The sequence below is a fragment of the Camelus ferus genome, chromosome 3 (genome assembly GCF_009834535.1).
Source record: "Camelus ferus isolate YT-003-E chromosome 3, BCGSAC_Cfer_1.0, whole genome shotgun sequence".
NCBI lineage: Eukaryota > Metazoa > Chordata > Mammalia > Artiodactyla > Camelidae > Camelus > Camelus ferus.
This window is the reverse complement of record NC_045698.1, coordinates 9,809,061-9,821,446: the sequence shown is the minus strand read 5'-3', so window position 1 is coordinate 9,821,446 and position 12,386 is coordinate 9,809,061. Positions and strand designations below refer to the sequence as shown.

General features: G+C 39.7%; 1 protein-coding gene across 1 annotated transcript in view; it reads left to right on the top strand.

The window, feature by feature from the left end:
* DNAH5 (dynein axonemal heavy chain 5) overlaps nucleotides 1-12,386 on the top strand; it is a 237,484-nt gene that overhangs the window by 202,089 nt on the left and 23,009 nt on the right. The window contains 5 exon segments of the mRNA XM_032470113.1: nucleotides 139-382; nucleotides 1,375-1,489; nucleotides 2,104-2,294; nucleotides 5,976-6,097; nucleotides 7,885-8,034. Of these exon segments, the coding sequence (XP_032326004.1) occupies nucleotides 139-382; nucleotides 1,375-1,489; nucleotides 2,104-2,294; nucleotides 5,976-6,097; nucleotides 7,885-8,034 (822 nt within the window).

Genomic DNA, 12,386 nt, shown 5'->3' with positions numbered 1-12,386 from the left:
GGTGTCTGTATTTCCCTCAGTCAAATATGGTGACTACAGTACAGAAGCTTGAGAGTAGCCCCATAGGTTAACTTTTCAAGAAATGGCCAAACAATAGTTGTTAATTAAGGAGGAAAATATATTTATGCAAATTGACAGGAACTGGAGAAAGAAAGAACTCGTCTCATGGAAGACGTAACTGCAAACAAAAGGAGAATGAAGGAGCTCGAAGATAATTTGCTTTACCGGCTGACGAGTACCCAGGGGTCCCTGGTGGAAGATGAGAGTCTCATCGTTGTGCTAAGTAACACAAAAAAGACAGCCGAGGAGGTGACACAGAAGCTGGAAATTTCGGCCGAGACAGAAATTCAAATTAACTCAGCCCGGGAGGAATACAGACCTGGTAAGTTTGGTAATGAAAGACAAATGTCGCAGGAAAATGAAGCAAGAAATGAGAATTAGAGGAATTGAAGTAAGGAAGGATGTTATGTAAATGATGATGCAAAGTGAAGTGGCTATTTGTTTTGTCGCTTTTCTTTGGGAAATATTCAGTAAAAGATGAAGACATTTTTTGATGGTGCAGATTTTCTAGGTGTTTATAATTCATGTTAGTTGACAAATTCTTTAAGGTTCCTGTGAACTTATTTTTAAACTAGAAATTAAAGAGGAGAATTTTTAAAGGATATCCAACTACAAACTAGTGAAGTTGAGGAATCCATGCTGCATTTGTGGGCTGTTCTCTAGTTTATCATTTGGTAACCATAAGCCTGTATGTTTTCATTGTAGCCTTGTATTAGTTCTCTGGTCTCATGGGAACGCGTCAGCCTTATCTACCAATTAGCAAATCGTTATTGTTTGTGGGTTACAAAAGGAACCTGCTAAAAGACTTCCATTTCCTTTGGTAATTTATCATTCCTCCTGGAAAAATAATCAAAACAATATCTGCTAGTGGAGAGTCAATGGCGTCATATTTACGATGCCTTGATTTGCCAACTTGAGGCCAAGGTTATTCAGGGCTTCTTCATGGAGCATAAGAAGGAGGTCCTTACAACGCTTACACACACAATCTGCTGGGTGTTATAACCTGTGCTATCCCATTGGTTGTCTTTTCTATCTATGAAAAAATGTAATAAAATATATTTATAAGGGATCTAGAGATTCTAAAAAGGAAAGTATCATTTAATGAACACAAATAGCAGACTCCCTGTCCCAAGCTTATAAAGAAGAATTAAATATATATGATGAACGTTGCTCTAGACTCTCATTGCTGGTAGACAGTCATTGAAAAGACATAAAAATAAAACTTGTTTTCATTTAGGCTTCAGACTGCTCTGTGCACAGGTCATTTATTTTCCACGCTCGTAGTGACAGCAACCTTGCTCTTTGTCTTTTCAGTCGCTACACGAGGCAGCATCCTCTACTTCCTCATCACGGAGATGCACTTGGTTAATGAGATGTATCAGACTTCGCTCCGCCAGTTTCTTGGCTTGTTTGACCTTTCCTTAGCCAGGTACGTCTGTACTCAGGAAGCCAAGCTGAATTCTTTATCTGTGGGCTAGGATGATGACCTTACATTGATAACATCTTTTCCCTTTGCTACTAAGATTCTTTTTTTTTTTTTTTTAACATCAGATGAGCATAATTACCAGTGTGTTAACAAATCATTCTCATTTGTCATTTTATGCTCAGAGAAAGCTCTACCAACTATTCATTGACTGATTGATTCCTTTGGTTTCCCCTGTTTCTGCTAAACAAGAAAATTACCAAGACGTTGTTGTGAGTGATAATGCCCCGTGGGTAAAACTGATTCAGACAAAAATGTGGAGGATTCTGTTACATTAGTTCATGTTGAGAAAATGCTTGTTATTTTAGATTTAGGAGGCTTACTCTAGATGTGTAAAAAGTAAGAATTGGTCCTCCAGAGTTACTTATTTTACGTTAAAGATGTTGTTTTTAGGGACAATTGAAAATGCTTGTTATTTTAGATGTAGGAGGCTTACTCTAGATGTGTAAAAAGTAAGAATTGGTCCTCCAGAGTTACTTATTTTACGTTAAAGATGTTGTTTTTAGGGACGATTGAAAAGGGCGATGGGATAAGCCTGACTGAAGTGTTCTGTTCTCCAGGTCTGTCAAAAGCCCAATCACAAGCAAGAGGATCGCTAATATTATCGAACACATGACCTACGAGGTTTACAAGTACACAGCCCGGGGATTGTACGAGGAGCACAAATTCCTGTTCACCTTGCTGCTTACCCTAAAGATCGACATCCAGAGGAACCGAGTCAAGCACGAAGAGTTTCTCACCCTTATCAAAGGTCAGTATAAGAACAGGAAGCGCTGTGCACAGGTGCAGATGTAGGAATCATTGTGAAGGTCCTGTGCAGTTTTTGTTTTTTTTTTTGGCAATGGCAGTTTTCCTTGCATCTCATTGAAGATCGCATTTATGTGAGATCTTTTATTTGTTCATTTATTGCATGAATATTTATTGAAAACATACTGTGTGCTGGCACACGGAATAGGTACTTGGGACAGATAATAAACAATAGTAAATTGTGTAGTACATAGAAAAGTGGTAAGCACTATGGGAAAAAACAGAGAAAGGGAGATGGGGGAGCGTTACAGGGTGTGTGCAAGGGGGAGGTTTAACATTTTAAATGAGATATTTAGTGGGGTCTCTAGTTGGGTAGGACTCCCAAGACATGGACAGGTGAGCCAAGGCCTGAAGGAGCAGGGGATGCGGGTCCTGGGGCATTTAGAGGAAGTTTGAAGGATGAGGAGATGGCATCAAGGGCTCAGAGCCTGGTGTGATGGAGGCAAAGCCAGGCAACCAGGGGGGCTGGAGCAGAGCGGGTAAGGTGACCGTGCCGCGCATGCCCTGAATGTTTCCTCTGTATCTGTTGTGACATCACTCACAGACGGGTCCCCTGTGCCCCTGGAACAAGACGGCCCTGTGGAAGGCTGGGAAACCTACATTTACTAACACATTCTTGAAAGTCTGGACAAAAAACTATTTAAAATAACCGTGGAAATGATGCTGGGGTTGAAACGGTTTTATATACTATATCTTTCTTTTTTAAAAACTTTTATTGAAGTATAGTTGATTTACAGTATTTCTTTCAAGTGTATAGCCGATTGATTTAGATATACATATACATGCATATATATGTATTTTTTTTCTTTTCAGATTCTTTCCATTATTTTACAAGAAATTGAATAGAGTCCCAGGTCTATCTTTAAAGATAAGACACAACTTTATCTTCAGAGTGGGGTGGATTTTCACGATTTCACCTGGAGAGTAGATTTGCAGAGGAGCTTGAAGAGGACCCTGGTCGGGGCAGAAGGGAAGGGCCCACGTGGGGGTGTATAGGTCGGAGTCCTACTTACACATATTCATGTTCATGTACACAGGCCTGTGCATACATATATCTTATAGCAGCAACAAAGACTCATTCAGTTACACTTGAAAATTTAGAAATGTCTGATCTGTGGCTGATTTCTTTCTCTATTCTTTGTGTTTAGCCCTCAAGCCTTTGCTCCTTGGGTTTCTTTATTTTCCCAGTTTCCTAAATCAGAGCACAGGGAAGATGAATGGTCTGGAGAGACATCCCCTTAGATAGACATGCAGGTGTAGGGGTTGCCTTCTCCCTTCAGTGAGTCTTCATACATCACTAATTCTTGGCCTCAGTGGGTCTGGTCCTCCAGCTGGTGGGGCTTCCCATGGGAAAGCTGTGCCTGACCTCCTCAATTCAGGCATGGGAGCCATCTCCCCATGGAAATGACATTGGACATAGCATCCTGGACTGGTTGAAATATTGTAAATTACGTTACAGTTTGGCATGATGGTATCAAACATGGTATTTAGGCTTAGGAAGACTTGAAGGGAAAAGAGCGGCTTTGCCTCTTTCTGGATGAACGGTCTTAAGCAGGTGACAGCCTTCTCGAGCTTCAGTTGCCTCCACTATAAAACAAGGGTAGTCAAATATACGTAATAGGATTATTGAGAATTCACACAACTTACACAAACCCTGGCAGATGGAATATGGTCAGCAAGTGACAGATTATATCAGCTTTAGTTTTTTAGTTTATTTTGCTTGGTCTGAGGCTTGCATGGGTTGGACTGGTTTTCGTGGGCCTTTGGCATTCAACAGCTGGTTTTTGTACTGCTTTAAGACACAGTTTCATAAGATTTCCTTTTGCTAATTATGTTGGTGAGAGCTGCCCAACGGCATGATCCCTCTGTAGGAACTTTTAAATCACTTGTTTGAAAATGTTATTTAGCTAGCAACAGTGTTTAGATACTGGTCTCAATTAATTTATTCATCTCTGGATGGGAAAGGATGAGCCTAGATGACTTTCTAAATCTGTCTTAGCTATGCCACTCTATGACTGCATGGTATAACTTGTATAAATCTTTCATTAAAAGCATGTATCATTTTTACAAAGAATTATGATAAAGATTTAAATCTACTTTTCCCCAGAGTGAGGGTTTGAGGGTTTGAAGGGACTGGCATAATTCTCAATCATGTTGATAATTTATTTTGAATTATCCCCATCCCAGCTGTTCGTTCAGCAGGAGTCCATCTAATCTGGTGTCATATTATCCAGGAATATGTCCCTCCTCCTCCTTCCGCCCATTACAATAGTCTTTGTGGCCCATTGTACACTTTTGAGGCAGACAAGATAATCATGACCTCGTTACCCTCTACTAAGTAATGAATAATGCTTTGGCTGCAAGGAACATCCTTTCTTTCCCATGAATAGCTTTTCCCTAACTCTGTGGTGAATACCTTATTCTTTTCAGTTGGTCAGAAAATGGGCAGTTTCCTTGGAAATTGGTGTGACATTTTTCAACACAGTGCCATTGTCTTTAACTGCTCCCTGGTGTTCAAGCAATCTGTTTTGATTTTATGAGTTAATATTTTCATTGAAATGGCTTCCCTTACCTTTTGTTCCGCTTACCTTGGAAGTATACTAAGATAGATTTGGCAAAAGACAGCAATTTAGTGGGGTCCATGGTATCTAAATAAAGTAGAGATTGGCTCGATAAATATCTTGAGCATTATCATTTGTTTATGACCTGCTCTGTTCCAAAAAATAGTGTAGCCAAATGGATTGGTTACATCCTTTTATGAATTATGCTTAGAGCATATTTTCTGTGAAACATTTTAATAGATGTTATTTATTAAATAGTGTATTTCATCCTGTAGAAGACTTGCTAACTCTTTGACTTAAAATATGATTTTTCTGAGATGGGCAGCAACAACATTTTAAGGTGTCATTTATTTTATAGTGTTGTGAGAGTTATGGGAGTTACATGAGCTTGGGTAAATCATCAGGAAAAAGGTAAGAGTCGGTACCCAGTGGAAATGTTTGCTGTGGTTAGACTGACCAAAAATAAGTGCCATAACACGAGGCCGTTGGGTATGCTCAAAATGATGTAAATGATACACTGATTTATAGGGGAGAAGCCTTCAAACACAGGTAGTGCTACTAACATTTCTAGGTAAATTATCTTCTTAAAATGAGCTTATGTCAACATTCGGCAATTCTTAATGCTGACAGTAGCTGCTCATTTAGCGACCCTCTGCTTTGTCCTTGATCCTGTTTTGAGTGGCTTACACATATATTTTCTATCATTCTGCTGTTTTCAGACACCCAGGCTTCATTATTCCCATTGTACATATTTGGAAACTGAGGCCCAGACAGATGAGCTTGTCCTGGACCGTGGCCAGGTGGAGCTAAGATAGAATCCAGCACTTGTCTGGATCCAAACCTATAGTATTGATTCTTAAAAATTTTTTTCCCCTAAAACCATGTATTTCTGTTTACATTTTAAAGCTTGTTCGTCACTGTGATTCATGTTTCTGAGTTTAATAAATGTCAAGGTGGTAAAATAATTGAAATTAAAATAGTTTCAGCAAAAGTTTTTTTTATAAAGAAATGATTTTACAGTAAAGAAAGAAAAATGTAATAATTTTAGATGTTTCACTTGAAAGGTGGTGCCTCGTTGGACTTGAAAGCCTGTCCTCCTAAACCGTCCAAATGGATCCTGGACATGACCTGGCTGAATTTGGTGGAACTCAGCAAACTTAGACAGTTTTCAGATGTCCTTGATCAGGTATCTTATGCTTTGAATAAACTTATGATAATGTCACAGTGATTTATCAGTGGCTACATTACTTGTGGGAGAGAGAGATTTCTTGCTATGGTTACTCACACAATGGTAGGACCAGTGCCCGGCCTTCTCTACAGCCCACTCGTGCTCTGATAAAGCAGACTCCACCCGTGGCCCACTGGCCTCACAGGAAGACGTTATTTGCCCAGGAAGGTTAACCAGCGCTGACCTGGGCCGTATGTCAGGTTCACCAATTGGAGGTCCGCAAGCGGGAAGACTGGCAGGTTCAGTTGGGTCGCATGATGAGAGATGCTCAGGAGGTTCTGCCTTCTTTCTAGAGATTAACTGGACAGAAATAGGAACATCCTGTGTCTAAATGCTAAATATCCTTTCTTTCTTGCGTCTCGTTCCTCTCTCTCTCCTCCTTTTCCTCCTGCTCCTCATTGTACTGCCCTAGCTAGGCGTCTGCGTGTGAGTCTGACGCAGCCACCTGGCCTTTTATCTTCAGGAGCTGTCCTTTCAGAAGCAGCCAGTTCCTGATGGATGGTATATCTGTTGGGACCATGGAAGCTGGGTATAGAAAACTGAATTAGGACAAGCCAGGAAACAGGTTCTTGAAAATCTGGTGACCAGAGAGAAGTCACATGGACCAGCAAGGTGGCTTTCTTAGCTGCAAGTTGAAGGCTTTTTTTGACCAAAAAACATCCTAGGGCTGGTTCTTGACTTCTCTACTCTAAATTGACTGGAAGATTAAGTTCTGCTATATTTTTATGTTTCGGCTTAATCTTGGTGATTACCATGCAATTAGGGGACAAACCATCCTACTGGGTTAAATAACTTTCACCTGGGAGATTTTAATGCATTCTAGCTTGTTCCCCCAGGGGATGACGCTGAGTGACCTTTCCTGGACCATTGTCTGTCGAAGTAGCTCTCTTCTGGAGGTTATATTTTATGCCTGAAATCCACCCATATTATATAGTCTTTCATGATTGAAAGAGGTGATTTTTATTCTTACATGATATTTTCTGACTACGAACCTAAATGTATTTTCCTTTAATTAGACCTTCAAAAAATATATTTGGGGCTTTAATCAAAGGGGATCTACCAGAGAATATAAGATTAAATTTATCTGCAGGTGTTATTCTATGAGTTTCAGATACTTGCCCATATAATGCTTGTTTCTCTTTGATTTTTTAAGCTCCAAAGGAATAACAGGCTGTGGTTTTTTTTCCCTTTATTAATTGCCTGTAGGAAGCAAGTGCGATTATTCATTTGATGACAATATTAAGTGGTATATTTCAAATTACTCTAGATTGATACAGTATTGACCAAAAAACTTCAATAACAAACACGTATTAAATGTCTTCTTTTGTTCCAAGAACGGTCCTGGGAAATGAGGAAACATAAGTGAACGAGACTTGGTTCCTAATCATAGGGGATCTCTTGGAGCAAATCATATTTCCTTAAAATAATGAAAATGAATTTCTATTGATCTCTTTATTCTGTTACAAATTTGCTACCACAAAGGCATAGAAGAAATTACAACCCGGGACTCTCCCTCCTTTGAAAGGGAGACATAGGCTGGCATTAATACAGACTGACTTTAGAACAAATCACATTTGATTTTAGACTCTCCAACTTTTGGCACTAGAATATAAAATTTTAAAGAATAGTCAAGGGATATCATTCACACATGTCTGCAATGGTCAGAAAGTTAGAGGAAAAATGTGAACTCTTAGGAAAAGAGTTTTCTGTGGTGTGACACATTTCCTATCCCCTGGCATTTTCAGATATCAAGAAATGAAAAAATGTGGAAAATTTGGTTTGATAAGGAAAACCCTGAGGAGGAACCCCTTCCAAACGCCTATGATAAATCTCTTGACTGCTTCAGACGTCTTCTCCTTATTAGAGCCTGGTGTCCTGACAGAACCATTGCCCAGGTAAAAAGTACATATTTTAAAAATAGGAGAATATTATAAAGGAGAATTTCCTTTTAAATTTAAGAGACTATTTAAAATGTTCACCCCAATGAGAATTTTTCTTGTAGGCTTTTATATAATTTTCTAGCAATGCAGATGTGAAAAATGGAAAAAACAAACAAATAAATATACTGGGGCATACATGTGGGCTACGTGATTTGATAATTTTCTTTGGTCTAAGTGGTACAATAAGAGTGAATGAGGAAACCATGTTTTGAAGGTGAGTATGTCGGTATAGCTTGAAGGTGATGTAATGTTTTTCCATATCATTTTTATATTAGCTCAAAAGTGATACAGCTCCTCCATTTTGCTAGTGGGGGAAATAGTAAAATAATGTTTATTTTTTTAATTAAAAATTTTTTTTTATCTGTTTATTTATTTTTAATTTATTTTTATTGAAGTATAGTCAGTTACAATATGTCAATTTCTGGTGTTCAGCATAATGTCCCAGTCATACATATACATATGTATACATGCATTCATTTTCATTAAAGGTTATTACAAGAAAGATAATGTTTCTTGAATGGAGGAAGGATGTGCAGGTACTAGAGGGGAGAGAGAGGCCAGAGGGAAGCAGAGTATTCCCAAACTCACAGTCATTTCCCTGGAGCGTGTCACAAACCTCCATGTAAGAAAGCAGGCTGGCCTAACGTTCTTTGAATGGTACATACGGTTTAAATGTAAACCCTTCCTCCAGAAGGTCCATCTTTTCAAAGGCTTTTCATCTGCTGGCCCTACTATCATAGAAGTTCACCCACTAGACAGACGTGTGGTGTCTTGCCTTCACAGCTAAAAGTTAAACTTTAATATTCATAGACATTGATTTTTTTGAACAGACTTCTTAAATAAGCCATAAAGTAACAATAGGCTAGAGTTTCTAATAGAATGTAGGAAGTCATCCCTGTCACCCTCCAGAGGGAGTGTTCAAAACATATGGAATAACCACCTCCAAGCCCACCTGGGTGCTGCTGGAGTCATAAAAACAACCAGATTCAATGGTTTATTGAGAAAAGAAAAATGAGTTCTGCCACTCAGGGCACTAAGATCACCCTTCCTTTGGTTTTTCTTCTCGACTTCATTATTTTTATCCTTCCCAGATGAATTGTCAAACAGTTGCCTTATTTAAAGGAAGTATAGAAGGTTCAAGTAGTCTCTCTCTCTCTCCCTCCCCCACTTTTTTCCTCTTCTTTTTCCCTTTCTCCCTCCATCCCTCCCTCCCTCCCTCCCTCCCTCCTTCCTCCTTCCTTCCTTCCTTCCTTTCTTCCTTTTCTCTTTCTTTCTTTCTCTTTCTTTCTTTCTTTCTTTCTTTCTTTCTTTCTTTCTTTCTTTCTTTCTTTCTTTCTTTCTTTCTTTCTTTCTTTCTTTCTTTCTTTCTTTCTTTCTTTCTTTCTTTCTTTCTTTCTTATTTTTTTTTTAATTTAAACACTATATTGGGTTCAATGCTGAAACTGAAGTCTCCCCCGCTCCTCTGTAACTTTGTCTTCTTCATCCTGCCCTTTGTCATCCTTAGCCGACAACAGCCATGGCTTCCTAACTTGCCTCTTGTAGTTCATTCTTGCCCACTCTAATCCATCCTATATATTCTAGAAGAAAGGGAAATATCATTATGGTATTCCTTTAATGGCTCCTATGGCTCTTATGATAACACCCAAGTCTTTAACAAGATCTAGAAGGTTCCTTGGAAAACTGTTCTCTCCTCTGAAGTTCTTATTCACACATTAGAATGCTTTCATAATTTTCCATGAGACATCTTCCTGGGACGCATATTAGAAGGTCTACAATGTAGATTCCTTAATCCCTATTCCCCCAGAAGCAGCATCAGGCTTGTTCTCAGCATTTTGGCTGAGCATGACTGGGGCATTCAGAAGCCTGGTTGCAAGAATGATGCACTGTAGGAGGCTGTCTTGTGCATCTGCCTGTTTATGTACAGGTGAGCTAAGAATGGTTTTTATATTTTTAAATGCTTGGGGAAAAACACAAGAAGAATAATATCTTGTGATATGTAAAAATTATATAACGTTCAAATTCCAGTGTCTATAAAGTTTTATTGGAACGTAGGCATGTTCATTTGTTTATGGACTATCTGTGGCTTGCTTTTGTGCTACAATGGGAGGTAGGTAGAGTGGCTGGAACAGAGCATATATGGCCACCAAAGCCTGCAATATTTAGCACCTGGCCCCTGATGTGCATAACAGTGTGTTAACTTGTAGCTTGAATGGAAAGCCCACGTTGGGTCAGTGCTGAGGTGTATGGCAAGAGTAGCCATTTTGAGCTCCTTGCTGTGCTACAGTACGAAGCACCCGGATCTTGACGAGTACACTGTAGAGATGCTGCACTGATGGCAGGTATCTGTGGCCAACAAGCGACTGCCTCCTGTGGAACACCTGAGCGTCCAGGCTTTGAAGTCCTTCCTGACCACAGAGCACAACGCCTGAGTGACCGAATGTGTACACAGAGTAGACTTTTGGAGAAGCTAAGGGACATGTCAGGCAAACTTTTGAAGTACCCGTCAGAAGGCTGTAAAAAACGTGTAGGTGTTTATACTCTGGCTAAGGAATTCGATACTGGATCTGGCCAACCTAAAAAAAAAAATTGACAGATACAAAAACAAGTGGTGTCTTCTGCTCCCAATGCAGTTGGACTAATCTCCACCTCCTCGGAACTTCTCCCAAGCACTGGAGCTCGTAAAGGAGAAGAAGGGTAGGGTGGGTGAGCATCTTCATGAGTGAGGGGCCCAAGTGCTGTTTGGTCATTTCATTGCCACTGGCCGAGCCCTGCCAGCCACGTCTGGGACCTCTGGGGAGTCATTTTGAGATAATTGCCAAGGCAGGAAAACCTGTGCACTCTACCAAATTGATGTACCACTTAATCTGCCACAGGTTTGGTGACCTGGACATCATGGTCAGGGATTACGACTTGAGAAGAAGGAGAAGGGACCCCAGAGCAAAATGGCCCAGCCCTTTTGAATGAGCTGCTATGAGTTTAGGGGATGGAAATTGTCATTTTTGTTTGTGTGTTCTTGTGGGAGAAATGGTGATTTCATGACAGACTGCTTTTAAAGAGGAATCTTTACTCTGTAATGTGGATGGTCAGGCTTTTGAGGGGAGTCTCCACAAACCAGGAGGAACCAGGAAGTAGAAACACTTTGGGCATTCAATCCTCTAGACACAGCACCCCTTTCCTCTTCTAACAGAGACAGAAGAGGAGATAGGGGAGCTGGAAGATGTTCTTACTGTATCCACTGCCTTCTCACTCTAACCTGCAAAGAGAGCAAACATGAGTGGGGGACATCCTCTCAGTTAGTAACCTCAGAGACCTGGGGTCCAACGATCACTCTGAGGATGTGTGGAGCATAGCTAGGTATGCAAAATGGAGGAAAAACCTGTATTGCTGGCTGGAATTAAACTCTGGCTGTTTTTTAAGGCAAAGAAAACTATTTAACCAGCTCCAGTCACCCTTTGGTCCAGGTCTATCTGAAGGCTGTCTGATTTCAGGAAGTTGTCTTGTGTCTCTGAGAATGGGAGCGGGGAGGCTTACCTACCCAGCCCTTGGAAGGTTCCACGTCATAGTGCACTTGCAACTGGGCTCTGCTTGTTATGTGAGAACAGCTTTTCCAGGGAATTCCATTGTGGGGACGAACTTGGCTTTTACTCCCATGTGGTGGGAGAAGGTATCAGGAGGAAATTTTTCTTTGAGGGAATCCAGTTATTTACTAGGAAGAAATTGTAGACTAAAGGTCATACTCACAAAAGTATTGTAGATATTAATTCTTTTACCTTGTTTGAAAAAGCACTGTGTTGTTACTAGAAATAGTTTTTATGTGGTTGATAATAATAGGTGACAAAGTCTGATATTGTAAACACAGATTTAAGTTAAAAAAAAAAGACATTAAAGGGGAAAGCAGAAAATGAAAAGGAATGATAATAGTGATTAGGAGAAAGACTATGGATTAAATCTTTAAAAAATTAATTAATTAATTCAACAAGTCTCCAGTAAATTTCCTTCAGTAAGTAGTTATTCAGTAATTAGTTCTTTGATAAACAAGCAGGCATTGTACTGCTTACTGGATTATTTGAATGCATATACTTTCCCCTTAAAGCATCCTCAATAATAGAGTTTCCTAATTAGCATTTTTTATGAGAAATTAAATATAGTTCCCTGTGCTATACAGTAGAGCCTTGCTATTTATATGTTTTATATATAGTAATGTGTGTATGTTAATCCAAAACTCCTAATTTATCCCTCCCCCCTACCCCTTTGGTAACCATAGTTTGTTTCCTATGTGATAAAATGTGTGTATATGTGTGTGTGTG